Raw genomic sequence first — 27256 nt, forward strand, 5'->3', positions numbered from 1 at the left:
TAGAAAACAGAACTCGTGTGGAGAAAAGATCACTTTTACAGAAAGGATTCTGACAGAAGAACAAGAATAAGTTTGATGTATGCAACCTATAGATATTCCAAGAATTTACAACTAAAGAATAAAAATTAATTTTCTACAGTCAAGGTTAGGTACAAAAAGGTTTATATTTTATTATCTGGAAAAAGTCCAAATTTAAAAAATGACTTATTTGAAATGGTAGAATTGGCCATGGGATATAATGAATACAGTACATCTCCCCCTTTACCCATAGATAGTGTTTACATATTCTTAATCCACAGTACAAACAAGTTAATATTTTACAAAAAGAGGATAATCAAATGGTTGATTATTACTGTATAAAAAAACATAAGACTTGGTTTCTCTCTTATTTTATATACAATGCACACTGGTCAATATATGATCTACTGTAGGATAGAATGGATTATTAAGCTACAGTGCAGTAAATATTTATATATTGTAGTTATGATTTTCATTAAGAACATTTTGCAGAATAATTATAACTAGATCAACGAATGCTCAGAAGATTACAGCACTGGAGCTTTTTAAAAAGATCATCTACAAAAAGAATTCTGACATTCACCTCTAAATTCTAACAAATACTTGGATTACACTACACATACCACACCTGGCCCTCAGCTTTGGGACCTCATCCAGTTTCCTATGAGACAAGAGGAAATCCACTTTGAAACTGAAGTTGTGCATGACAGAATGACAAATGGCGTAATACAAAACCTGCCAATTTAACTAGCAGTTTCCTCTGCATCTTGAAGGTAGCATAACTGAGATAATTTTCTTGAAAAATAAAAGTCACTCCCCTTTTGTTTGGTTTATTTAAACTTTCAGTATATTAATCTAATTGCACATCCAGGCTTTTGAATGCGGTGTGGAAACTGATTACATGTTTCCTCTTTGGCATTTCTTTTAAGAATTATAACACATCTAATCTATAAGCAGAGCTACTTGAATAGAATGGATTTGTACAGAGTTGAGTTCAAATGGTACAAGACAAATGCTACTAACTGCAGTGGGAGTTTGTAATTGGCAGTGCAAGACATTACACTAAGGCCCCAGTCCTATAAATGCTTGGACACGTACTTAAATTTAAGTACGTGAGTAGTCCCTTTAAAATCAAGCCTTTGATTACAGTTTATGTTTGTTTGTTGTTGGGGCGGGTTTGTTTGTATATTTTCTGTATTTATTGTTATAGACAATATACTATGAAAGTTTGGGGAAAAATAAACCTTTTACATGAGGTGCACTGTCTGTACTTATATGGCCTTCATCACCATAGCATCTAGGTGCAGAGACACCTCAGTGAAATTTTTGGCTAAGCAAAACTTTAGGTTTGTGCAATGTGTGCTAAAGAGAAATTGCTGTTATTTTTCCCCCTAATCAGTGGCACAAACCAAAGCCCCCAAGTGAACTGTTTTTCTTTCTAGTGCAGTGTCTTATAGATGTGACTAAACCAAAGGAATTCACTGGAGCAATTGTAAAAAAAAGTTCCAGTACCCAACACATGTACTGCCTTTAAAATCTTTCCTTCACTTACGTACAGTCCAATTAACATCTAAAGAATTACACAAAAGACGAGTCAGTAAAAATTAAGTTAATTTACACAACCAATAAAATAGTTGGAAGCAATGATAGAAAAGTATTATAAAGGCTAGACACAGTAAATACCAGTTCCACCATAATAAGCTTTGGTAGAATACTAAAAGAGCATAGCACCAATAAATTCCAATGTCAATACATGCCTCAGTAAGCATGAGCTGTGATGAATATGTAAATTTTGGCAAGAAAAGTTGTATATGTTCCTTGACGCCATAATTTCATTTCAACATCTAACAAAAAGTCTTTAGGCTCCTTCACTTGTCGCTGAAGATAGACAATGCCCGTATAGGAGTTAAGCTTTCTAGTGCTGAAGTAGTTTTCTTCATTTCCTTTGTTGATGGTAAGTATTATGTTGTCTCCAGCATAGGCCGGTGAAGGTCCAATACGGAAAATGTGAGCTGGGACTACGATGTTGGTTTGGAAGTTGAGCTGATAGTAAGTAATTCGCACAGGGGTGTTTTGACAATCCACATAATTAAAGCAATTGTTGCGTTCACACCTCCTGAGAGAGTAAAAACAAGAAATGGTTAGTATTACAGTAACCGTGAGTTAAAAGATGTACATTTCAGGCATTTGTAAAGTCACAAGAAGCCTTTGGCATGTGTTAGACAGAAATGCAGCAGAACCCAAAGCTTCAACTGTGTAATTAACAGCTGCTTGTTCTGCTTTTACAGCCCCCATAAAACATTTGTAAATGATGTAATTGTCAGAGTACAACAGCATATCAGAAACATCTTCCACCCAGAGAGTCCTCTTTGGAAGCTCCACAATGGCATACAGAGAAAGCTAGACAAAAGTCTTGCTGTGTGCAGCCTAATGCTTGGAAGAGGAATCTGTGAATCATCAAAGTGCAAGACTGGGATTGTGTTTTATGAAATCCAAAACAGTCGCACTTACAATTGTACTCTAACTCTTACCAAGTGCCTGTACTAGCCAAACTGCCCAATCCTAGCTTTTAAAGAAAACAATAAACTATGTTTAAGGCATAAGTGATAGGGATTTTCATTTTGGAAAGGAGAAGAGCATCCTCTGTGATTCCTCCATAGCTCTTGTATTTCCTTCCCAGCTATTCTCCAAGGCCACCCAACACAGCCATCCTCTTTGATTGTGAAGGGTTGGACGTGGCTGCTTTCTGGGCACAGAGGCACCATTCCGCATGTAGTGCAAACGAATGCAGGGACTGCTAGGGCACTGCCCCACTAAGGGGAATGAGACAGCACAATCAGAACAAAACAGGTGTTCCTTCATTCCAGTTCTGCGTGTGACTCACAGCTTCCACTCTCATGGGATAGTTCCTCCATGTGATCGATCCTTGGGGGGCAGTTGCTCCAGTGCCCCAGTGACCATATGCATGAGAGCGGAAACTGAAATTCCCGTTCCACAGTAAACTCCAAAATACATATGTATATATATAAATATATAAAAGAAGGTTCTGAAGTGGAGCAAAACCCAATTTTGAAATGTTCCCAAGGCTCCTTGAGTTGCCTAAGGCCCTGACAGCCCACCAGGTGAAGTGCTGGGCAGCTTGGGGACCCAGGGGTCTCATAACTTCCAGACTGTTGATGAACTGGGACTCCTGACTCCAAGCCGGGGACCCTGGAAGCCCTCTGCTAGGCTGCTCATGCCAATTCTGTGGGAGAAAGCAGCATTTTCCAACAGAAAAAGGTCCTGTTCGACAATCTCCAACCAGCCCTAATGTGAATATTGAAGCACAGAGCTCTAAAACAGCAGCAGCAGGAGTTCACTGGACAGCCCAGAAACCACAGCAGGGTAGCAAGGAGCACTTTACAAATACCATAAGATTAAAACAGTCTGAAAATAATGAGCAGCCAAAGGGAGTTTGTTACGATAATCAGTGAGGACTTACATGTCAGATACTTTTCTGTAGTTCTGAGGGCACTCAAACAACAGGCATCGGTAGCTGCCCTGGATGTTGTAGCAAGACTCTGCAGCTGAGCAATTGTGGGTTCCTATTGCGCATTCATCAATATCTGACAATGGAAAAATGGGGAAAATATGCAGTACATCTACAAATTGCTATGTGCAATCATGAGATATGAACCTAAACAGATGTACGTGTGTGATATATACAAAAAGAGAGGCAGGCCTCTGCTTTTGGATCTGAAGGGAAAAGGCTCGCATCCTGACTCTCTGTGGCTGGGAGTTTGCCTACCAATAGTGACTATTGCCTGCAGGCCTGGATTGTTACAAACACAATGTCAACATGCAGGACTTGAAATCCAGATCCAAATTTTGTAGGTCAAGTTCATCTCTAGTACATATATCCAGATATGTAGCTCTCAGGGTCTTGGAATGGTAGAATAAAGTATGTTCATTTAGGTTATGTTAAAATTCCAGTGCATATTAAAACAGGTTGTGAAAAAAACTGGTTTACCTCCTTCTTGGTATGATCATTTATTATTAGTTAAAAGCTGACAGCATGCTAGGCACTGTACAAGAAACAGGGAAGACAAGAGTTCCTGATCTAAGGAGCTTGAAATCTTTCCCTTGTTATCATTTGACTGCCACGTCTCCCACTGAGGTGACTTGGCAGACTCCAACCATCCTGCCAAGATGCGCCTGCCACTGCTGAACATTTTGCAAATATTTTCACATCTTTTGAGATGCTAAATTCTGCTGCTTTTACTCCACAGCAAGCAAATCTAATGGAGCCCAGGATTGTTTTAACTTCCAGTGGGTAATAAGCAGCGGAAAGAAATGAACTCTTGAAACCAAAGATCCTACTATCATATCACTGCTCTTCGTAATCAAACGAAACATTCAAAGGTCAAAATTGAAAGACAATGATTTCGGCAGAACTACTTCTGAGTTGCTTGGTCATCTCTGTTGTTCACGAGGTGCCAGCAGATCCATGATATGAACAATACAGTGAATCAGAATTATTTTAGTCTGCTTCCTCGCTGTCACTAGCAATAATCTCATAGGACATAACCAGCTGGTATTTACAACAAGCAGGCCCTTCTCATTGATTTTTTACAGAGTCAGAAAGGTAGATTATATGTTAACGTACAACTCTTTGAAGAGCTCCCTACATGGTTATTTTGAATATGGCAACTTCATGAACAACAGTTTAAAACAATACGATTTGATTCTAAGTATTTAATCTCAAAAAATGTCCTCTACTAACGACAAAAATTGCAGAAAGCAACACAGAATTCGAAGGAAAGATGATTCAAGTCATTGGGCAGAAACACAGCTACTTGAATAATAAAAGTGCATAGTACTAAACCATGGTCCTAAAAATGCTGAAAACCAGATGCAATCACAGGGATCCAAGGTGAGCAGAAAAGATTGGCAGACATCTTGCAGTCACATTGTGTTTTCTCAAATGTCTAGACAACACAAGGAGCTTTTAAAATGAAATAAATGTTAACAGACAAACCACGCGGACAGTGTAGTGTTCTGCGATTCTGCCAACTGTCATAGAGGAGACTCTTAAAGGAAAACCACAGCCATCCCCCCTAGAAATGAGACTTGATCTTGCAGGCAGCACTGACTGGTCTAAAAGCCCAGCAAAAATATATATCATATGAAATAAAAGTGAATTAAAGTAAATTAGGTCCCTCATAAATTCTCAGAACTGGCCCCAGGTGAAAAGGGAAAATTTTTCTATATTGTAGCCAATGTCATGAAAGGCTCACTTCACCAGTTTGGCTCTAGCATGAAATCTGCAGAGCTTTTTAAAAACATTCTATAACTTGAGGGGCCACCTACAACTACTCTGTTTGAATTCACGGTGCAACGAAAATGTCAGCAAAGAAATGAGATACTTTAGTGGCTTTCAGTATAAGGATAGAGCAGATGAGGAACACTCAGGCCCAGATCCTCAGCTGGTGTAAACTGACCTAACTTAATTGGATTCAGGCTGATTTACACCAACAGAAGACTTGGCCCTGAATTTAGACTGTTCTAGAAAGAAATGCATAAGACCATCTTTTCAAAGAGGCCTCTATATATGAGCCTGGAAAATTCTGTGTGTACCCACTTGGCATTGCTCAGAAATCTGCATTTGTTCATGCAAACATCATGTGTGCATCTGTGCAAGAAAACAAGCACCTAGTCACCCAGTTACTTCTGTTGCATGGTTAAGTGCCAGTTTACACACACAAAATACATGGTTGCCTCTACACATGTATTTTTTGCAATTATCAATGCAGATATGCAGTTGTACAGCTGCAAATAAAGAGAGTACATTTTTTGCAGAACCTTTAAAAATTTGCCTCACAAGTATCACTATACAGTTCACTCAGTGGGGTAAATCCACACAATGCTGGGCTCCCTCTGTGAGGTTTAAGATGGCAAGCAATGCACTTGAAAAGAGGGTGAAAACTGCAAGTGTATCTCCCTGGTCAGTGTGTGCTAGGCATCCCCCTCTATGCCTGAGCCACAGAGGATATGGGTCTCTTAGAGAGCTCTGAGCTACAGAGAGCCTGGCTAGTCAGCTCAGCAGTAGTGACTCAAACTATTAAGTCTGAAGTAACCTGCTTCAAATTCCAGCCTTCACAAAGATAGCAGCTGTCATACAAGCAACATCAGGTCATGATGTCAGCACATAACAGAAATGGAGAGAGGATCGTTAAAGCTACTGTAGGTGGGCAAAATAAATGTTTCCTCTGACTTCCATGCAAGAGGCAGAACACTGAGAGCCTGATTCTGAGGTCATTCATGTTTTTACACATGCTAACTCCACTGAAGTCAGAGGAATTACTCCTGAGTTTTACTGTTAAGAAGAATCAGAGCCCAAGAGTTGAGTTGTGCAACTAAAAAGTCTGAAAAAAGAAAAGGAGTACTTTTGGCACCTTAGAGACTAATGAATTTATTTGAGCATAAGCTTTCGTGAGCATTCCGATGAAGTGAGCTGTAGCTCACGAAAGCTTATGCTCAAATACATTTGTTAGTCTCTAAGGTGCCACTAGTACTCCTTTTCTTTTTGCGAATACAGACTAACACGGCTGCTATTCTGAAACCTAAAAAGTCTGAAGATGCCCAGAAAAACTAGGAGCAGAGTAAATGCTTGATATCTAGTGTAACTGACCACACTAATGCATATAGGGTGATAGGTTATCAGCTCTTCAAACATCATTACATGACAAGTGCATCTTTTCAAAATGGAGGATTTTAACTTCAAACATGTACAGCTGTACAGCAGATGAAAACATTAGCCATCTTAAACACATTTCTGTGATTTTATGGGAGTAGTTAGTCCAGTGTGGTTTATTCCTTACTGTTTACTTAGGCCAACATTTTCAAACTTGTATGCCTTGAAGTTAGGCACTTAAATCCATATTTAGTCTCCTGAATTTGGTCTCCTAATTTTCAGGAGTGTTGAGCTCCCACAACTTCCACTGAAATTAGAGATTTGAGGGTTCATAACCTCTGAAAATCAGCCCATGTACTTAGGTGATGAAATATGGGTTTATCCCACACGTATAACTTTAGGTACCCAAGTGAAAGTTTACCTTAATTTGTATGATACAGTGGTTTCCATTACATAGTTATTTCTTACTCCAAATATAGCGCAAAAACTGACACCTCTGATAGGGATATGTGGCGACTATTGCCACGTGTTGACGTTTTTACGGTGATCGTTGTATAAAATAGAGGTTTGAATGGATAACCCTAGAGTTCTAGATTGTGTCCAGAACTGACATCAAGATACAATCTTTCCAGTCCCTTAATCTTATTCTCACCTCGACATGTTCTTCCATTTGCTGCCATAGTATATCCCTGCTCAGGACAAGCACATTGGTAACTACCAGGAACATTCACACAGCGGAAAGTGCAAAGAATACCCGCACTTTGTGTGCACTCATCAATATCTGGAATTAAATTATTACAAAAGCATTAGAGAAGAGACAGATACAAATGAAGAGAAAATGGAACACAAGGAAATTCCGATGGCTCTGACACAGGTGATGTCAGATGCAAACACTCATCTAATTTATAATAGGTTTTACTTAACAAGAGCCCAACTCTGAAAGTCTGACTTTGCTGTAGGGCCGTTCATGGTGTTTTATGAAGTGTTCAGTTCAAAGCTCCCCCCTTGCTCTCCTCTTACATGTTTGAATATTACTATCTGACAACTTAAAAGTAATGCAGAGCGGCAATAAACCAAGCATATGTCTGGGTTTATACTCTCCTGTAGCTTTCCAAATTCAGAATTCCTCTAGAACTTTTAGGGGAGCTTTCTCAGATATTAACGGAAGGAATCAGGTGTTTGACTCCTTCATAAACAAACAGAGATTCTCTCCCAAGTATTTGTCAGGTGTCTGTTAAACAGGTGCGAAAAAGCAAACAAAACCCAAAGGCTCAGATCCTTCATCCCTTCAGACAGCAGAAAGCCAGCCAGAAAGCTGTCCTATAGGCTGCAGCTGGAAACTGCCCAGACATCACCTGCTCTTGACTTCTGGTGCAGTTTGGTGTCAGAGCAAGCTGGGGGAATGACCAAAATATGATGCACTCTGGTGAGACACAATAGCATAACAGCTCCAAGGGGACCAATACAGCCAGTGGAAGTCAGAGCAGACTTTAAGCTCAGCTATGGTACTGCAGAAGTTTTAGGTCAGTGGTTCTCAACCAGGGGTACATGTACCCCTGGGGGTACTCAGAGGTCTTCCAGGGGGTACTCAACTCATCTAGATCAGTGTTTCTGAACTTGGAGTTTCAGCTCCTAAGGGAGGTGTCACAGGACAGGTTTAGGGGGCCCGTGATCTGTCCATGACTTTTACCAAAAATACCCCTGACTAAATCTCTACTTCTGGGGCCCCTGCTCCAGTGTGGGGGTTGACTGCCCGCCGGCTGCAGCTCCCAGAGACTGCTCTGTGAACAGCCTCTGGGTGCCCCGGGCCGCTGCTGTTCAGGAGGACCCCAGGGCATCCCCAGGACCGCTGCTTGGGCACTCCCCAGAGCCAGCCACTGTTCTGGCGGTCCCCAGAGCTAGCTGTCCTGGGCTGCCCGAGCAGTGGCCCGTGCAGCTGGCTCCGGGGCGGCTCCCAGGACTGTTGCTTGGGCGCTCCCTGGGGCTGTCCCCAGGACCACTGCTCAAGCGGTCCACAGGAACAACTGCTAAGATGGCCCTGAAGTCAGCCATGCCAGCCGCTGTGGAAGTCATGGAGGTCGTGGAAAGTCACGGAATCACGGAGTCACATCTGCAACCTCCGTGAAAGAATCACAGCCTTAGTTATAAGTGCAGGGACGGCATTAGGGGATGGCAAGCAGGGCAACCGAGTTTCATGCCACAAGGGGCCCCACGAAGCTAAGTTACATGCCTCAGTCCCGCTGCTGAGGCTCGGGCTTCAGACAAGACTTGCAAGTGAAAAACAGGCTCAGATCTCACGCTGAAATGTAAGTATACAATATTTATATTCTAATCCACTTATTTTATAATTATATGGTAAAAATGAGAACACAATCAATTTTTCGGTAATAGTGTGCTGTGACACTTCTGTATTTTTATGTCTGATTTTCAAAGCAAGTAGTTTTTAAGTGAAGTGAAACTTGGGGGTACGCAAGACAAATCAGACTCCTGAAAGAGGTACAGTAGTCTGGAAAGGTGGAGAACCACTGTTTACAGAGTTTCAGAAAAACAGTCTGATTAAAACTTTCCTACTTGTCTTACTTGCTCAGACTTCAGTCTCTTGCCACTGTGAGGCAATAATCTCACTAGTTCTTCAGTCACGCATAGGTTCCTCCAGCAAAGCTAGGCTATACATCCTGGCCCCTGTGAAGTCTGATTTGTATTGCTCTGGTGGAGCAAAGCAGACTTAAATCTGATCTAAGTGGGCAGCTGAGATTTCCCTTTGCACAGGAATTCTCCAATAGCATACATACATTGTTTCTGGCCTTATGCCATCCCCTTTTCACAGCCCCCCAGTGCACATGCCCAGTGCACTGCTACACTCCAGTAATTGCCAGCGGCTGGAACAACCCTTTGTGGCCACTGCAGCAGGGCATAAATTTCAGAGCCTTAGACACTCCCTGCAACGTGCAAAAAGTACAAACGACATGAACAGCATCCATACCTTTACAAGAATGGCCATCTTCTGCTAGCTGGTACCCTTGCCTGCAGTAACACTGGTAGGAACCATAGACATTGGCACACTCCTGACTGCACGGAGTGCTGTCACATTCATTCACATCTGTATCCAAAAATAAACAAAGGTATTGCTACACTGGAGAAGAACAGTATCTACTACAGTTTCCTGCCTCTGACAGGAGCTAGAACCAGATTCTTCAGGAGAACATACACAATTATGGAATAATCTGCTCACAGGAGAAATTTTTGTCTAGCCCTCTTTGCTAGTGATTGGCTTATGGCCTGATGCACGAGGAACAATAGCCCTTCCATAATAATAAATATAATTAATATATTAGAGTTGGTGAAAAATGCCAATTCGTTTCTGCAAAATAAATGAATAAAAATATTTCAAAGAAATGAAACAATTTTCAATGATTTGTCATTGCATAATTCTTTGTTTTAATCCATTTTGATTTTGATTAAAATCTAAACAAAAAGAGTTAAGTTTTCATTTCTTTTGGTTTTTTCCTTCTCCTTTTATTCCCCCCTTTCTCCTCTGGAAAAGAGGCATATAGGAAAAGAAATGGGGAGAGGGAGGAGATCAGAAAATGGAAACTAAATCCTTTCTATTTTGATTCAATTTGAAATTTTTTGTTTTGATGAAAATTTGGAAAGTTTCAAATGATCCAAAAAATGTTGGAAGAAAATTTTAATTTTTTTGAAAAGCCATTTTACATTGAAGAAAAACCTTTTCATTGAAGAATTTCAACTAGTTCAAATGTCGATTCTATCTCCTATAACTGGCTGTTCACATCCACTTGAATAACTCAGAAAGAGAAAATGAACAGCAATATGCCAAGTGGAGTGGGGAGAAATTTTTCAGGTGAATTTTTTTTTTTTAAACCAAAGCAGATTTGGGTCAACCAAAACATTTAGCAAATTTGGGTCAAATTCACTGAATTGTTTAATCTGAAACCGAGAAATCACAAAAGTTGTGAAAAAAATCAAAACATTTCATTCTGATGTTTTCAGAATGAAGCATTTCAATTTTTCTATTTGAAATGGCTTTTCATTTTGAATTCTCCTTCTATGTTATTTTTTAAAAGTTAAAAACCCTGAAAAGAAAACGAAACATTTAATTTTGTCTCTGTAGCAAAGGATAAAATATATCAGGTATACTTAGGATATAGAGGTGAAATATAAGTATTAATTAATGTTGTAATATGGGGCTTACAAGACTTAGGCCTGTAAGATATTTTGCTTAGCCCAAACAGGGCCTCACATCAACTAGTTGACTGATGAATAACCTTGTATGGGGAATTGTGCTAAGTGCTGATATTTGGGGAAAAGTGTATTGTAATGTATCCGCTAACAGTGTAACATGCCAGTTAAAGCTGGTTGTAACATTTTGGGGATTTTTGCAGACATGGGGTGACAGCAATGTGCTATTCACAAGTTGTTATGGTGGTTGAGGGACATAAATATTAATGAGTATAAAGGGAAAGTTAGCCTACGAAAAATGGGGCACCCAAGATTTAGTGGGGAGTGGAAGTACAGATAAGGAAAACAGGGTTAAAATACGTATAAACGCCAGTGGGTGTCAGTATAACACATTATAAAAGTTGTGTCCCAGCCTGCATGCCTTGCAAGTCGTCTGGATGACACCCACTGGTGAAGAGGGTGATGATGAGCAGGAGGAAGATGATTACTGACACTCCGGGGTTCCCCAGCAGGAGATGTGAGTGATGCCAGTCACAGGGCTAAACACTTTGTACTCTCTATCTACAGCTGTATTTCAGTGGCTGTGGGATTAGTTATCTGCTAAGTGGATTTGTGATAAATAGCAGTTTCTTGTGTGCTCCCTGGGTCCCCCATTCCAATAACATTGATAATAATCTTCCTGAGGCTGTAGCCACTCAGGGGGCTGAACTTTTATCAGCCACTGTGCCTACAAAATGAATCAATAATCAACACATCGATCCATCAGTTAGACACTACAAGTCGAACAAAATATTTAGTTTGACCTGAAGATAATTTGGTTTTGTTTTTACTTTTTCAGTTTGATAGAAAAATTTTCTTTTGCATTGACCTGCAACATTTTTTGCAGTTCAGTCACTGAACTGGGAAAAAAAAAATCAGTTATTTGCACAACTCTAACCGAAAAGATTAGCTCTAGAAACAGAATGTGTCAAGCTCATGCATAACTACTGGAGAGGCTCACTCAGTCTAGAAGAGCTCCTCAGAATGCATCAGAACCCTGATGTTCTTGGTCTCTTGTGCTGCTACGTGTTCCCAGATCATAATCTGAAAGTTACTGAAACTACCTGAAACAGTAGGAAAACCTGCTACTGGGCGGAGAGGAAGCACAGCTGCTAAACAACAAAGACAGATTCACAACTGCAAGTCAGCTTACTTCTTTACCTGCAAATATTGTAACCACAAAGGTGAGGACAAAACTATGAAAGAAGTTGACAGGGAGGGGGAAAGACAAGAGAGAAAAAGTCCAAAGGCACAAGAAAGAGGCACCCTGTGTTGTCACCTTATAATGGCTTTTCAGCATTTCATTCTTGTTTAGTAGAAATGACCTGCCTTACCTACCACCCCTGGTGATAGAAAGTAGGGGATGTAATGATGCCGGAGAAGCTTTACATACATATTGCAACTTTAATAAATACCTTAACCACATTGCAGTTTGAGAGCCATTCTAAGGATGCTCGGAATGTGAAATTTTAGTGTTTGCATAGCCTCAGAGCATGCGTGAATCATGGGTTCTTGTATCAAATGCCACCCAAACCTCCTCCCCTAAAGTCCTTCTTCTTCCAGTGCAAACTTTGTCTTAAAAGGAAAGGAAAGCAGTCCAGTACCTTCACAGTGCTTCCCATCATAGGCCAAGCGGAAACCAGATGAACAAGAGCAATGGTAAGACCCAGGAGTGTTCTCACAGGTGTGCTGACACAGTCGTCCTGGGTAATTCCAGCACTCATTTATATCTGTCAGCAAAACAAGCAAACAATGGGAAAACACAGGATTCGAGAGAGACATGGGAGGATATTTTAAAGATGTCAGAGATCGATCTCTACAGCGTGAAATGCTGCAACCTTGGTTTTCTACATTGTCTGGCTTTGTACTCTAAGTGGCATACAGTGATCATAGCATATAAAAAGCTTTATCCCCGTGCATTCCCCAGAACACTGAAGATTTTCAGAAAGATACATTTCTGCAGCAGAAGATATTTAACCCAGAGAAAAATACTGTGCAGATGACCTCAATCAATAACCTACCATTGAGCTACACTGAGGACATCTGCTCCATAATGATACAGAAGAATGGTGGAGGACGGTCACAATGAAGGAAGGTAGTTGGGGAAGCAATCCTATTACCTCTTCTGAGCTACTGTAGAGCAGAACTAATAACTACACACTAAACAACAGCGCTAAACACTGCGATGGATCATCAATCAGTAGTTTCTGCTTGCTCTGTGCCTTACATACCAATGCAGGCTCTGTTGAATGCATCATACTGATAGCCCATCTTGCAGTCACAGCGATAAGCTCCAGGTAGATTATGACAAATCTGTCCCTCTCCGCAGCGGTGTATGCCTGTCTGACATTCATCAACGTCTATAGCAGGAAAAAACATCAATTACTTTAAAATGTGTGTGTGGGGGGGTGAAAGTGGTGGGCATTCACTAAATGACACAGTTTAAGAAATGCCACACCGCTGAGAGAAGTTTCAAGTAAAAGAATAAAAAGGAACAGAAACACTTAACTTTATCTTTCCTGTGTCAGGAAAAATAATCATTTTTTTCTGCTCTGTTATTCTCAGAGATGGCTTCATGTATGGCCGGGCTCCTCTAAATCAAACTTTTGCAAAATAGTACATTGTTTGGAAAAGAAAACAATGCTTTCATACACCATGAATACCTCCCTTGTTACCCCACAGTTAGCTCACAGCAAAATTTCTGGTTACTGAGCTCAAACCATGCCATTTAAACCTGCTTATCAACAGCATTTTATAGTGACATTCTCCGATGTTGTTAGATCAATACATATTGATATTACGAGTCAGCATGTTATAGCAAATGAGATAGAGCAAAATAAGAACCATCTCAAACTTCTGCTCATCTCCTGAGCCAAGCTGGACCTAATTTCTGGTTCAAATAAATTTCCTACCTCTACTTGCATTGTTAACTCAAGTTCCATTTTCTACATTCTTCTCTTTCCCCAACCTGATCCTCTTCTCTGCTATGACCCAAACCAATCCTTGACACTACCCCATTTTCTATCCCCATCTGATCCAAAATCCAATCCTGACACACCTGCCCACCCCTTTCCAATTTACAGGTCACTAATCTCGGTCTCTCCCCTGCTCCCATTCTGTTCCAAGATGAGAATAAAAGTCTATTTAATACAGGCTGGTAGGATCCACAATGCAAGTAAAGATGAAGCCCTATCAAACAAACATCTGTTTGTTCTCCTCTATGATGGACAAGGTTCAGCAATTTGGTTTGGATAACACTCCAGCATTTTAAGAGCTTATTGATCATCTGAACCTTTTGAATTCTGCCTCTTCCCATCCCATCAGATCCTTCCCCCTCCTCCATATCCACCTCTTCAATTCCTCTGGCATCCTAACTCCCTCTCCCCAACTGCCAATAGGGTTGGCTTTGCTTAACGTCATCTGGGAGGGCAGTCTAAGACCTGAAACTCTCCTTGCTGTGCTCTAGTTGGCTACTCTATGCAAATTCATAGATTCTGGGACTACTCCAGAGGGACCCAAGAATGGATGGTCCCACTCCACCTTGCTCTATGAAATTTGGAGATAGCAAGTCTGCTCAGGAAAAAAAATGGACATTTTCTGAGCCTCTACATGGATGCTTGCTGTGGTAGGTCTCTTGGGAGCCAGGGACCCACAAGGATTACTTATACAGACCTCAAATTGATTTGGATGTGGTGAGAGATGTGGCTTCATGTTTGGTTCAGTTCTTATTTGGCACAGATTCACATATTTCTAACGACTACAGGCATTAGATTTGCAGAAAAACCTATCCAGGAAAGAATTCCTGGAAGGGGGAAAGATTTCTGCTGAAATGCTGCCTCTCCGCTTTCTTTCAGATCAGAGCAAGCATTAGGAAAAGGGAGTCTTTAACACAGATTTAAATCAGCAAATTAGCAATTTTATTTGCAGTGAATTCATTTGTGCCATTATTTCATTTGTTTGTTAGAAATTGTATATTCCAATGTATAAGTCCCTGCCCTTAATTTGGTCTAGGACTTTATTCAGTCTGAGGTGCGTATTTCAATATAGTTACAATACTTTTCTATTAAATGTAAGGGGGTGGTTGCTACTAACTGATCTGGTGAATTAGAAAGAAAGAACACGTTCAGATAAAGTCTCTAAACAGAGGAAGATGACCACACAGACTCAGTTCTGCTGCAGAGATGTCCAGATGATCTATTTCTATTACTATGAGTTAATCTGAAGTCCAATTAACCATCACAATGCCCTAAAGAAATGGATTTTATCATAGAAAGGGGAAATTGGAACCACATGGTTTTCTTTTTTCTTCTACATACTCTTTCCTTATTTAAAGCAACCATACTAAAACATTTAGACTGAAAACAGAGGCACAGCTCACTGAGCCGGAGGCAGAGAGCTTGCATGTGGCATAGGTCATATTAATATGAAACATTTCTTTCCCCAAACCAAACAGAAAAGCAGATTCCGACACTCTCTAGAGGTGGCAAGCTACCATATGAATTTTCTTATACCTGGACCTAAAAACTGCACCAATTATTTAAATTAAAAATGTGGAGTAACATCTGTAATTGCAGTATATTACCTTACCTCATCCCTATAACCACACAACCCAGCCATGTATGAGTAATGTTTTTTTTTTCTCCTAAAGAAAAGAAAAGAAAAGAAAAGAAAATGGCCCATTTTTCTCAGGCCACCAGTTTGGAAACTCAAACGATAGTGAAGCACTAGCCATCACAAGTCAACTTTGATACTGGTCTGAAAACAAAGGCCTTTTAAACTAATGCTGGGACTTCGCAGCTGCCTACCAAAGGCTGTCACCTTGTAGAAAAGTGACATGTGGTTCTAATCCAGGGTTGAAAAGCCTTTGTCCTCTTTCGATACTAGCTTCACAATCTCAAAAACTATTGCCAGGCCAGAGCCTCAGCTGGTATAAGTTGAAACAGCTTTGTTGACCTCAGTGAAGTAACACTGATTTACACCAGCTGGGGATCCATCCTAGAGTGTAGATGCTTTCCATTGTGAGGGTCAGGAGCATTTCCTTTTCTCTTCGTGTCTATTGGGGTATCTCCCTGCTTGCTAAATGATAATGGAGGAAAGATGAGTGCATCTCTTGATCAAAATCAGCCAACTCATCTGCCTTTATAATTGTACCAGCAACCATTCTTACCCTAAACCATCATCTAGTTATTTTTAATAGTCCCAGTCCATAGGCTGAGCCCAAAACTTGACCATCTCCCCACTTGGAGGAGTCAGAGAGATGTAAAAAGAAAAGCAGTACTTGTGGCACCTTAGAGACTAACACATTTATTTGAGCATAAGGTTTTGTGAGCTACAGCTCACTTCATCGGATGCATTCAGTGGAAAATACAGTGGTTAGATTTATATACATAGAGAACATGAAACAATGGGTGTTACCATACACACTGTAACGAGAATGATCACTTAAGGTGAGCTATTACCAGCAGGAGAGCGGGGGTGAAAAAACCTTTTGTAGTGATGATCAAGGTGGGCCATTTCCAGCAGTTGACAAGAACGTCTGAGGAACAGTGGTGGGTGGACGGGGGGAAATAAACATGGGGAAATAGCTTTATTTTTTGTAATGACCCATCCACTCCCAGTCTCTATTCAAGCCTAAGTTAATTGTATCCAGTTTGCAAATTAATTCCAATTCAGCAGTCTCTCGTTGGAGTCTGTTTTTTAAGTTTTTTGTTGAAGAATCGCAACTTTTAGGTCTGTAATCGAGTGACCAGAGAGATTGAAGTGTTCTCCAACTGGTTTTTGAATGTTATAATTCTTAATATCTGATTTGTGTCCATTTATTCTTTTATATAGAGACTGTCCAGTTTGATCAATGTACATGGCAGAGGGGCATTGCTGGCACATGATGGCATATATCACATTGGTAGATGTGCAGGTGAACAAGCCTCTGATAATGTGGCTGATGTTATTAGGCCCTGTGATGGTGTCCCCTGAATAGATATGGGGACAGAGTTGGCAACGGGCTTTGTAGCGTTGGAGAGGTTTTAGTTGGGGGCTGAAGGTGATGGCTAGTGGCGTTCTGTTATTTTCTTTGTTGGGCCTGTCCTGTAGTCAGTGACTTCTGGGTAGTCTTCTGGCTCTGTCAATCTGTTTCTTCACTTCAGCAGGTGGGTATTGTAGTTGTAGGAATGCTTGATAGAGATCTTGTAGGTGTTTGTCTCTGTCTGAGAAGTTGGAGCAAATGTGGTTGTATCATAGAGCTTGGCTGTAGACAATGGATCATGTGATGTGGTCTGGATGAAAGCTGGAGGCATATAGGTAGGAATAGCGGTCAGTAGGTTTCCAGTATAGGGTGGTGTTTATGTGACCATCGCTTATTAGCACTGTAGTGTCCAGGAAGTGGCTCTCTTGTGTGGACTGGTCCAGGCTGAGGTTGATGGTGGGATGGAAATTGTTGAAATCATGGGGGAATTCCTCAAGGGCTTCTTTTCCATGGGTCCAGAGGATGATGATGATGTCATCAATGTAGAGCAAATAGAGTAGGGGCATTAGGGGACAAGAGCTGAGGAAGCGTTGTTCTAAGTCAGCCATAAAAATGTTGGCATATTGTGGGGCCATGTGGGTACCCATAGCAGTGCTGCTGATTTGAAGGTATACATTGTCCCCAAATGTGAAATAGTTATGGGTGAGGACAAGCCACCAGGTTTGCCATGACATTATCGGGGATACTGTTCCTGACGGCTTGTAGTCATCTTTGTGTGGAATGTTGGTGTAGAGGGCTTCTACATCCATAGTGGCCAGAATGGTGTTTTCAGGATGATCATCAATGGATTGTAGTTTCCTCAGGAAGTCAGTGGTGTCTCGAAGATAGCTGGGAGAGCTGGTAGCGTAGGGCCTGAGGAGGGAGTCTACATAGCCAGACAAGCCTGCTGTCAGGATGCCAATGCCTGAGATGATGGGGTGTCCAGGATTTCCAGATTTATGGATCTTGGGTAGCAGATAGAATACCCCAGGTCGGGGTTTCAGGGGTGTGTCTGTGCGGATTTGTTCTTGTGCTTTTTCAGGGAATTTCTTGAGCAAATGGTGTAGTTTCTTTTGATAACCCTCAGTGGGACCAGATGGTAATGGCTTGTGGAAAGTAGTGTTGGAGAGCTGCCTAGTGGCCTTTTGTTCATATTCCGACCTATTCATGATGACGACAGCACCTCCTTTGTCAGCCTTTTGGATTATGATGTCAGAGTTGTTTCTGAGGGTGTGGATGGCATTGTGTTCTGCACGGCTGAGGTTATGGGGCAAGTGATGCTGCTTTTCCACAATTTCAGCCTGCGCATGTCGGCGGAAGCACTCTATGTAGAAGTCCAGTCTGTTGTTTCGACCTTCAGGAGAAGTCCACCCAGAATCCTTCTTTTTGTAGTCTTGGTAGGAAGATCTCTTTTGTTCAGAGGTGTGTTGGAAATATTCCTTGAGCCGGAGACGTTGAAAATAGGATTCTAGGTCACCACAGAACTGTATCATGTTCGTGGGGGTGGAGGGGCAGAAGGAGAGGCCCTGAGATAGGACTGTGACACTCTGGGGATAGTAGTGCAGAAGTCAGATACGTGGTGGTAATGTAGGGCAACGTGTAATGCTGAAGGTGGGAAGCTCATCTGACATATGTCCTGGACCCACACTACTGCACTCTGCTGGGGCCTTTTTCTTTCTTAGCCTCTATCTTTCACAGTTTATTAAACCTTGCTATGAGCAAAGTCAGAAAATAAACGAATGGGACTTTACTCTTTCCATCCCTCCCCTAAATTCACGGAAAGGCTGATTTTGTTCTTTTCACATTCTCTGTTCACTGCAAGGATAATTAATGGATATTTGTAGTATTGGTCCTAAACAGCATTCGGATTTATTGGTTCATTTCTTTCCAAATATAGTTTCCTATTTTCTACATTTACAAAACATATTTAATTCATAAAGACACAACTTCACTCTTGTTTGAACGCTGTAGGCCAGTCTTTGCTCTCTTGCATCTCATGTAGTCATTTACACCAGTAACTGAATGCAAAAAGAAGTGTAAAATCCTACAAATCTGATTGGATACCACTGTACGCCCACTTTGTACAGGTGGAAGAGACTGCACAAGGTGCAGCGCAACAGAGAATCTGGCCCTGGGTATATGTGCACTTCTTCTTTAAACAAAGAAGTCAGGACTCGGACTTATTCTGAGAATTTGGACAACAGAAAAATAACTAGGAATTTCATTTGCACTGCTGTAAAGATGATCTGCCCATTTATCTCTTTTGATGAATGCACTCACAGTATCTCTTTTATGCAGTATGTTATTACCCCACACCATATCCGTCCACAGTGAGATACTATGAAATAACAGAGTGTGAAGCTTTTGATGGTCAGGCTGGGACTAACCACTGAGTCAGACAGAATCTAGAATGAAAGCTAGTAGGTACAAGATGCAAGCAAAACCAAGCTCACTCAAGGTCACCAAAAGGAACTAACTACAGTATTCAGGCATTAATAATAACATAACATAGTCAGTACTGACCAACAGGCTGTTTAGACATCATCATCAAGCCAATCTTTAAACTCTCCTACCCCTGGAATGCAGTAATAACAATTGAAAGTTTTCTAAAACTATTTTGGAACTGAGATAAGCTTTTTCCTTTAACAGAGCACCCAATTGCAGACAGGAGTCTGATCCTTACCGATACATCGAGATCCATCCTCACTCGAATGATAGCCTCTGCTGCACATTAACAGGTTTCTCTGACAAGTGTACGATCCAACCGTATTGATACAGTTGAATCCAGGCTTACACGGCTCAGGAAGTGAAGTGCATTCATTAATATCTGTGGAAGAGAAAGTGGGTTAGTATTAGCTATTCATATTAAATCTGCTTCTTTCTGTTCCAGCTGTCACTTTTTTTCCTTCATTTTGATTTTGATTTATTATGTAATCTATGTAGGGGCTGATGAGAATCAGTTATGCCTGCATTTTAAAACTTCACAGTATGCAATTCCAATATATAACATTTTTAAAAGAGCAGCAACATTTGGACAAAATTCAGTGAAAATTTAAGGAACATCAAACACGATCAATGTACAGCCACTGAACAGTGTAACAGTATCAGGAGTCTGCTCAGTGCTACTGCACACATTAGAAATGTATTGCTGTAATCACACTTACCGACACAATTACCCTCCGGGTCTTGTAAAAATCCTTCCATGCATCGCTGCTTTGATTCACAATAAAATGATCCTTTGGTATTCTGACATACAAAGTTTACTTGACAAGTATGAGTTCCTCTCACACATTCATCAATGTCTATTAATAAAGATAAAGAAACAATATGTGATCAATTCTGCCATATTTTTTTCTAATCCTGTTAAATAATTTGTAACCCTCTTCCTTCCTTCCTCCTCCCCCCCGCCCCAAAATGCGGTTATGAAGTATCAGATTTTCAAAACGCCTCCGAAAACATGCTTGTAAAATCAGTGAGTACAGTTGTTTGTTCCTGCCCATGGACAGGCTTCAGAATCTTGCAGTTGCATTTTTTTAGGCACCATTTCTGCAATGGGACCCATGCATGTAGGCCCCACGATCTCCAGAGTCCCACTGAAGTCACCAGTGTAGATCCTATTGCAGGATCGGGGTCTAAGAAACCCACAGAAACACTGATGTAGTGTATGTTTTGTGTGGACTAGTAGCTCCATTTCTAAAGCAAGATGGACATTTTGCTTCTTACAGAATAAAAACTGTAGCTAAAATCTCTCTCTCTGTTTGTGTGTGTGTGTGTGTAAGAGAGAGAGAGAGAGAGAACAATGAACAAATAAGAAATAGCCAATAATTTATTGATGACTGTTGCGGTCTATAAGCAGCTAACAATTTTTTCCAATTTATTCCTTACATGACATTATTTGCCAAATAGCTTCCACATTTAACTTTTGGTCTGTTTATTAGCAGTTTATTGTGAGATTTCAATCTTCAAAATTCAAGCTGTGCTGGTCAGTTTTGACTGGATAGAGATCGCATGGAATAGTTTCATTTCCCTGAGTGGGTGAGTATAATGAGGTTTCTGGTGTAAATATTCACATTCACAAGCTCAAAACTCGTTTTCTGTGAGTATTTTCTAATATTAGCTTATAATTTGCTGTTTCTGTGAACATTCCTGTTGGTGACCTCGTTTGCTAGAATATTGCCAGGAAAGCAAATAAAAAAAAAGGAGGCACAAACTCAAAATCCATGGTTTAGGTAGGAGAAAGCTTGCAGAACCTTTGGAGTCATTCCCATAGCGGTAAGTATCAGCAAGAGACATATGTTAAAGTTGTTTGCAGTGTTGTTGTAGCTGTGTTTATCCCAGGATATGAGGTGAGGTAATATCTTTTACTGGACCAACTTCTTTTGGTGGAAGGTACAAGCTTTCAAACTACACAGAGCTATTCTTCAGGTCCTTCCCCAGACCTGAAGAAGGGCTCCGTGTAGCTAGAAATTCTGTACCTTCCACCAACAGAAGTTGGTTCAATAAAAAGCATTACCATACCACCTTGTCTCTCTCATATGTTAAGGTTGTCCATCTTCCAGAAGGTACTATGTTGTCAAATCTTTCTACTACGGAAAGAAGATGAGGTATCAAAAAACAATGGAGACTCAGTATCTCATAGCATAAAACTAACTGCCAAAGCAAAGTAGTTGTAGCGATATCTAGACATTAATTCTTACAGAGATGCTGGAATTTTAGCCCTTGGAGTCACACTTAAAGGGCCACTTAAAAACCTGCTTTATACATTTTATAAACCATTAAGAAGGATTATAAATAAATAGTAACTAATTTATAAGGCTAATAAATGCTAGGACCAAACTGTGGAGCTAAGGTTCCCTCGAGGTGAGCAAGGACTCCACAATCTAGCCCTTATTAAGTCTTTTCAAACATATGCTACCTACAGTTAAATATCTGGTTCACTTACAGTGTAGGAATTCAGTTACTAATCACTTAAAATGTTTGCTGTATGCCAAATCCTCAGGGCTACACTAAGGCCAACTGCTATTCAAGTCCTTGGGAAATTGCAGGAGTAAAAATGGAGTGGCGACCAAAGTTCCCTTTAAGCCAGACTATTAAGTGCGGTGCAAGCACTCAGGGAACCCACTTGGCTAGGACATGCCATGGCCAAGGGAGAGGTGCCCCTCTCCCAGCCGCAACCTAGCCCCGCCCCCATTGTGCCACTGCCGGAAGAGGGGCGCCCCTCCCCTCGCCCAAACCCAGCCCTGGACCTGCTGCATTTGTGGGAAGGGCACCTATCCCGCGGCCCCAATCACACAGCTGCCACGGCGGGGAGAGGTGCCTCTCCCCCCAAGCCCAGGTGCTGCTGCGGGGAGTCCTCTCTCCCCGCCATAGCCCCAGGGCAGCCTGCACCCCAAATCCCTCATCCCCACCCCAGAGCCTGCACCCCCAGCCAGGGCCCTTACCCCCCACCCCAACCCTCTGCCCCTCATCCCCGCCCCACCCCAGAGCCCGCACCCCCAGCCGGAGCCCTCACACCCCTGCCCCAGCTCTGAGCGCCCTCCCACACTCAGAACCCCTCGGCCGTGTCACACATCACCTCCATATTGGTGCACATAACAAAATTCATTCCGCACATGTGTGGGAAAAATTAGAGGGAACACTGGTGGGGACATAACTCCTACCTTCATACATTGAGGAGAGAGGGATCCCCCATCTCTCTCTCTCTCTCTCTCTCTCACACACACACACCAGCCACCTGTGCTGCATGGTCTCCACGGACCTGGGCCTGTAGCAGACTCTCCATTGGTCTGGGCTGCCGTATATAGGGTTGGACAAGGAGCAGGAAGGATGAGAAGAACCCGAATCATTCTCACCCCCACGGAAAATGCTCCAAAAAACTGAATACAGCCAGAGGCTGCATTAACATAGGAATTGCCATATTGGATCATGCTCATGGTCGATCTAGTCCAGTATCCTGTCTCTGACCATGACCAGCACCAGATATATCAGAGGAAGGTGCTGGAACCCCACAGTAGGCAGAATTGGGATAATCTTTCCCCATGGAAGACTCATCCTGATCCCTGACGGAGGCTGGCTTAAGCCTTGAACTATGAGGTTTTTAAATCCCTTTCACAGTTTTATCAACTCCTCAGTTACGATATTAAGTTTCTTCTGGAGCCCCCTGAGTGTTGGGGACTGCCCTTCTTGGGAGATGCCAGCCAGGGGCAGCCTTCAGCTGAGAAGTCCCTAATCATCTGGCTCCACTGGAGAGCTACAAGGGACTAGCAGTTAGTGCACGGGCACACTATGCATCTCAGGGGATCTGTAAGGTGTGGTCTGACCATCTACGTCTTTGGGGGTGTAATTAACCCTGCCCCTTCCCACCCACACCCCTGGAAACATTCCGCTTACTGTGTTTTCCTTCCCCTCCCCCTCCCAGAGGTTTTCCTGTGGGAGGATAAAACAAGGACCCCAGGCTATGGGGCAATGCAGCAATATTTCTATTACAAACCATGGGATGAACCTGTTTTAGGAACAACAGTTTAAAAAAAAACCCAAAGTGTTGTGGGAAATTGGCTTTACCTGCCTCTTTGGCATAAACAATTCTTTTTGTGGTGACCTCTGCTTTTCTCTCATCTATTTAATATTAAGCAGCAACCATAAAAAATTATTCATACCCCCGCTTTCTCTTCCCTTCGAATAATTACAACTAATTAGATGTTAGCAGCTTGCCAAAAAATAAATATCTACAAGCCAGATTCTGATAACCTTGGTCAGGACATGAAGCCCTGGTCTTACATGAGAAGAGTTTAGCAGCAAACATAATGAAAGACTGAAAAGTGCTTGCCTTACCAACACATTCACCATCCTTAAGTTCATAGCCTGGCTCACAGCTGAGTTCTTGGAGACATGTAAATGATCCAACTGTGTTAATACAGTGTTCTCCTCGCTTACAGGTGTGCGCTTCTGTTACGCATTCATTAATATCTACAAGAAGAAGCAGTTAGATAATTCAGAGGCTCACATACACCAAGAAAGCTGCCTCTTCCTGCTCTCTTTAGGAAAGAGTCAAAGGCTCATTTTAAAACTTTTCTTCCAAAAGCAAGTTTACGTAGCACTGTGCTTCAGTATTTTGACTGAGGACATTTTATGTTAGGGTTTCTGTTGCTGTAGAGCAGCTGAAGAGAATTAAAGGTAGCTTTTTTATTTCCCTTTTGAATTCACAGTGAGTGATGTGTTCATCAAGGACATGGGATGGACAGAACTGATTAGATACCAAAGCCAGTAGAGGTTAGATAATGAACTTTGCATTTAATGGCTTCTAACAGAACAAAAAGAGAATTCAGACTTCCTGCTCATTAAAGGCTTTTCAAAGCTCAGGTTATCAATCCTACTGCTTTATGCCAAATATACCACAGCTGCATGCATGAACTATAGCAGGGACTGTGTTTTGAGGTTATTCACATTGCTAATGGACTTACATTCAATAGGGGATACCCCCTATTGAAGTTGAACACTTTTTAAAACAATAATCTTGTGAAAATATGGGGCAGGGAAGAGGAGAATCCAAAAGGCTGAAATAAAGCTTTTAAAATTCAATTCAAGTGATCAGTCTTCATGAGGAGGAGGTACAAAACAGGAAAATTTAATGCTTTCACTTAAACGTTGGATCATTTCAAGTGAAAAAGGTACCTATTTTAGAAAGGAAAATGCAATCTCTGAACAGATAAATTTTGACATATTTTTTTATGGAAATCCATTCAGACTAAAAAACAGGCAGTTTGATTTCTGAATATGTTAAAAGTGAAAATTGGAAATTTCATGAAGAAAAAAAAAATCCTAAGTAACAAAATGGAATGGAAAGACAAAGGAAGAAAATCTTCATGCAGAACTCTCCCTGAGATGCTAAACTTTCACACAGTTCTAGTTAAAACTATGAAGTCAATTAAAAGCTGCACGAAACAGGAATATGAACACATCAACTACAGTCAGTCACCACGCTTTCCTGCCCAAAGCTATTTTCTCAGCATGCATCAGAACTAGCACTGTGTTAATGAAGCCTCAAAAATTCAGGTGAAAGAGCCTGGTTCCCAGATACGTACAGCCTGGGTCACACCATCACCTTGCAAAGCCCCAAAACCCGAGCAGATATTACAAAATTTATAAAGCTGATTTTTCTGGTCGCAGTGGAAGAGGGCCACAGACAAAAATTTTAGACACCAATCTTGCACGCACTTGTTCGTAACTTTACACCTGTGAACAGCCCCAGTGGAACTGTTCATGTGCATTAGGTTAGCCACCTGTGTAAGTTTGTGCAGGAACAGGGCCTTAGTTTCACTGGACTTTCTCGGTTTATTTCTTATATTTTTATTTGTTATTCTTCACGTGCTTCATGCTGACTTTCCAAAGCGAGGAGATCAGTCCCTAACAATGCATCTGCAGTTAAGTACCATCAACTGGGCACCCTTTTGACAATCCTGCAAGCCCTATGCATGCAGAATTTTCTCTGAGCTCAATGCAACTTCCCGCATACAATGGGTTTGCAGCATTAGGCTCATGAAGTGTGCATGGTTTACACAGTTATTTCCTGTGTGCACTTCATTGACAGGCTTCAAAATTTTCATAAAACTTGATTTAAAAAACCAAAACTGCTTGAATGGATTTGATGTGATTTTTAAATTTTAAATGACTATTCCCACAAATAGCCATTTATGGCATGTAATTTCTAGGGCCAAATCCAGTCAGAGTCTTTCCATTCAATGGGCTCTGGATCTGGACTCTTAGCTTGCTACAGTTTCTCTGAGACAAAGAAAATGTTCTCATATAAACACATTAGATGATATCATAGTGTATCATGTGAACTTAGCTACTTCTGTACACATTGTTAAAGGACAAAATATCACAGCATGGCAGGTGGACAATGTTTGAAACACTCCACACTGTTAGCGGGTGTCACTCCTCTAAGGAAAGGGTTAGGTGGGTTCTGCCAAAAAAGTGTTCTGAAAATATTATTTCCCCCTCCCCCATTTTTGTCCAAATTACATTTTTTTTTTCAAAAATTCCTCGACCCTGGACAAACAAGTGGAGCTCGCTGGAATATTGTCAATTAAATGAAATTTTGCTGAAGCCAAAACCTTTTGCAGAGACATTTTGGTTTTGATCAAGTCTTCATCAAAAGTTGTTTTGTTTGTTTTAAGAGAGCTACTTATGCTCTACAGCAGAGGGGGGCAAACTATGGCACATCAAGTCCAGCCCGCAGGACCCTTCCCTCTGGCCCCCGAGCTCCAGCCAGGGAGCGGGGTCAGGACAGGCTTGCGGAGGAGCCAGCCCAACTCCCCGGCAGTGGAGTGAGCATGGCGGAGGCTAGCCCCTGGCCGCTCCCCTTCTGCTCCTCTCCCACCCTGCCTCCCTCACAGTCACAGTTCCCCCAGCACCTGGGCAGCATGGCTGCAGCTCCGGCCAGATGGCACGGCTATAGAGCTGCCAGACCTGGTGCTCCAAGGAGGCGCAGTCAGGGGGTCGGGGTCAGGAGGAGCTCCGGAGGGTGTTTGCAGGGCAGCGGTCATGGGGCCTGGGCCCTGCTGCTGGGGACAGGGGAAAAGCAAGCCAGGGCCCCCACAGCATGCTTGGCCCCCGTCCCTAGCAGCCAAGCCCAGATAGGGAGCGAGCCCTGCCCGACTGCCAGGGAGAGCAGCCAAATGAGCAGGGGAAACACACAGGGACAGGACTGAGCCCTCTTACCCCCCTCCCCACGTCCCCATCCCCCCCGGTTACATGGGGCAGGAAGAGCAGGGAGGATTGGATAGGGGGTGGGGGGGCCCCAGGGGGGCAGTCAGGGGGTGGGGAGCAGGGGAGATTCGATGGGGTGGGAGTCCTGGGGGTGGTCAGGAGCTGGAGAGCAGGAGGGATTAGATAGGGGATGGGTATCCCCGAGGGATGGTCAGGGGGCAGAGAGCAGGGGTGTTTGGATAGGATGCAGAAGTCCCGGGGGGCAGTCAGGGGTGGGCAGCAGGGGGGGCAGGTTGGATGGGGATAGGGGTTCGGGGGGGGGGGCTGGATAGGGGGCCAGGCTACGCCTCACTGTTTGGGGAGGCATAACATCTCCCAGCCTTCCCTACCTAGCCCTCCATACAATTTCTGTACCCAATGTGGCCCTAGGGCCAAAAAGTTTGCCCACCCCTGCTCTGTAGTCTGGTGGTTCGGGCCCTAGCCTGGGATGTAGGAAACCCAAGGTCAAATCCCCGCTCTGCCTGAATCAGCATGATCTGGCATGAAACACTCTGCTCTGAAGCTGGCGAAGCAGGGTCTTGAACTGGATTTCCCCCATGCCAAGGCAGAGTCCTAAC

General features: G+C 42.3%; 1 protein-coding gene across 1 annotated transcript in view; it reads right to left on the bottom strand.

Annotated features, from left to right (window-relative positions):
* Positions 1-1776: 1776 nt before the first annotated feature.
* Positions 1777-27256, bottom strand: part of FBLN2 (fibulin 2) — a 190688-nt gene continuing 165208 nt past the window's right edge. The window contains exons 10-18 of the mRNA XM_077821960.1: positions 23763-23897; positions 20096-20233; positions 19615-19758; positions 13162-13290; positions 12535-12660; positions 9675-9791; positions 7344-7472; positions 3500-3623; positions 1777-2134 (exon numbers count right to left, since the gene is read on the bottom strand). Coding sequence (XP_077678086.1) covers positions 1777-2134; positions 3500-3623; positions 7344-7472; positions 9675-9791; positions 12535-12660; positions 13162-13290; positions 19615-19758; positions 20096-20233; positions 23763-23897 — 1400 coding nt within the window. The remainder of the gene's footprint in view (positions 2135-3499; positions 3624-7343; positions 7473-9674; positions 9792-12534; positions 12661-13161; positions 13291-19614; positions 19759-20095; positions 20234-23762; positions 23898-27256) is intronic.

The sequence above is a fragment of the Eretmochelys imbricata genome, chromosome 7 (genome assembly GCF_965152235.1).
Source record: "Eretmochelys imbricata isolate rEreImb1 chromosome 7, rEreImb1.hap1, whole genome shotgun sequence".
In the NCBI taxonomy this organism is placed as follows: domain Eukaryota; kingdom Metazoa; phylum Chordata; order Testudines; family Cheloniidae; genus Eretmochelys; species Eretmochelys imbricata.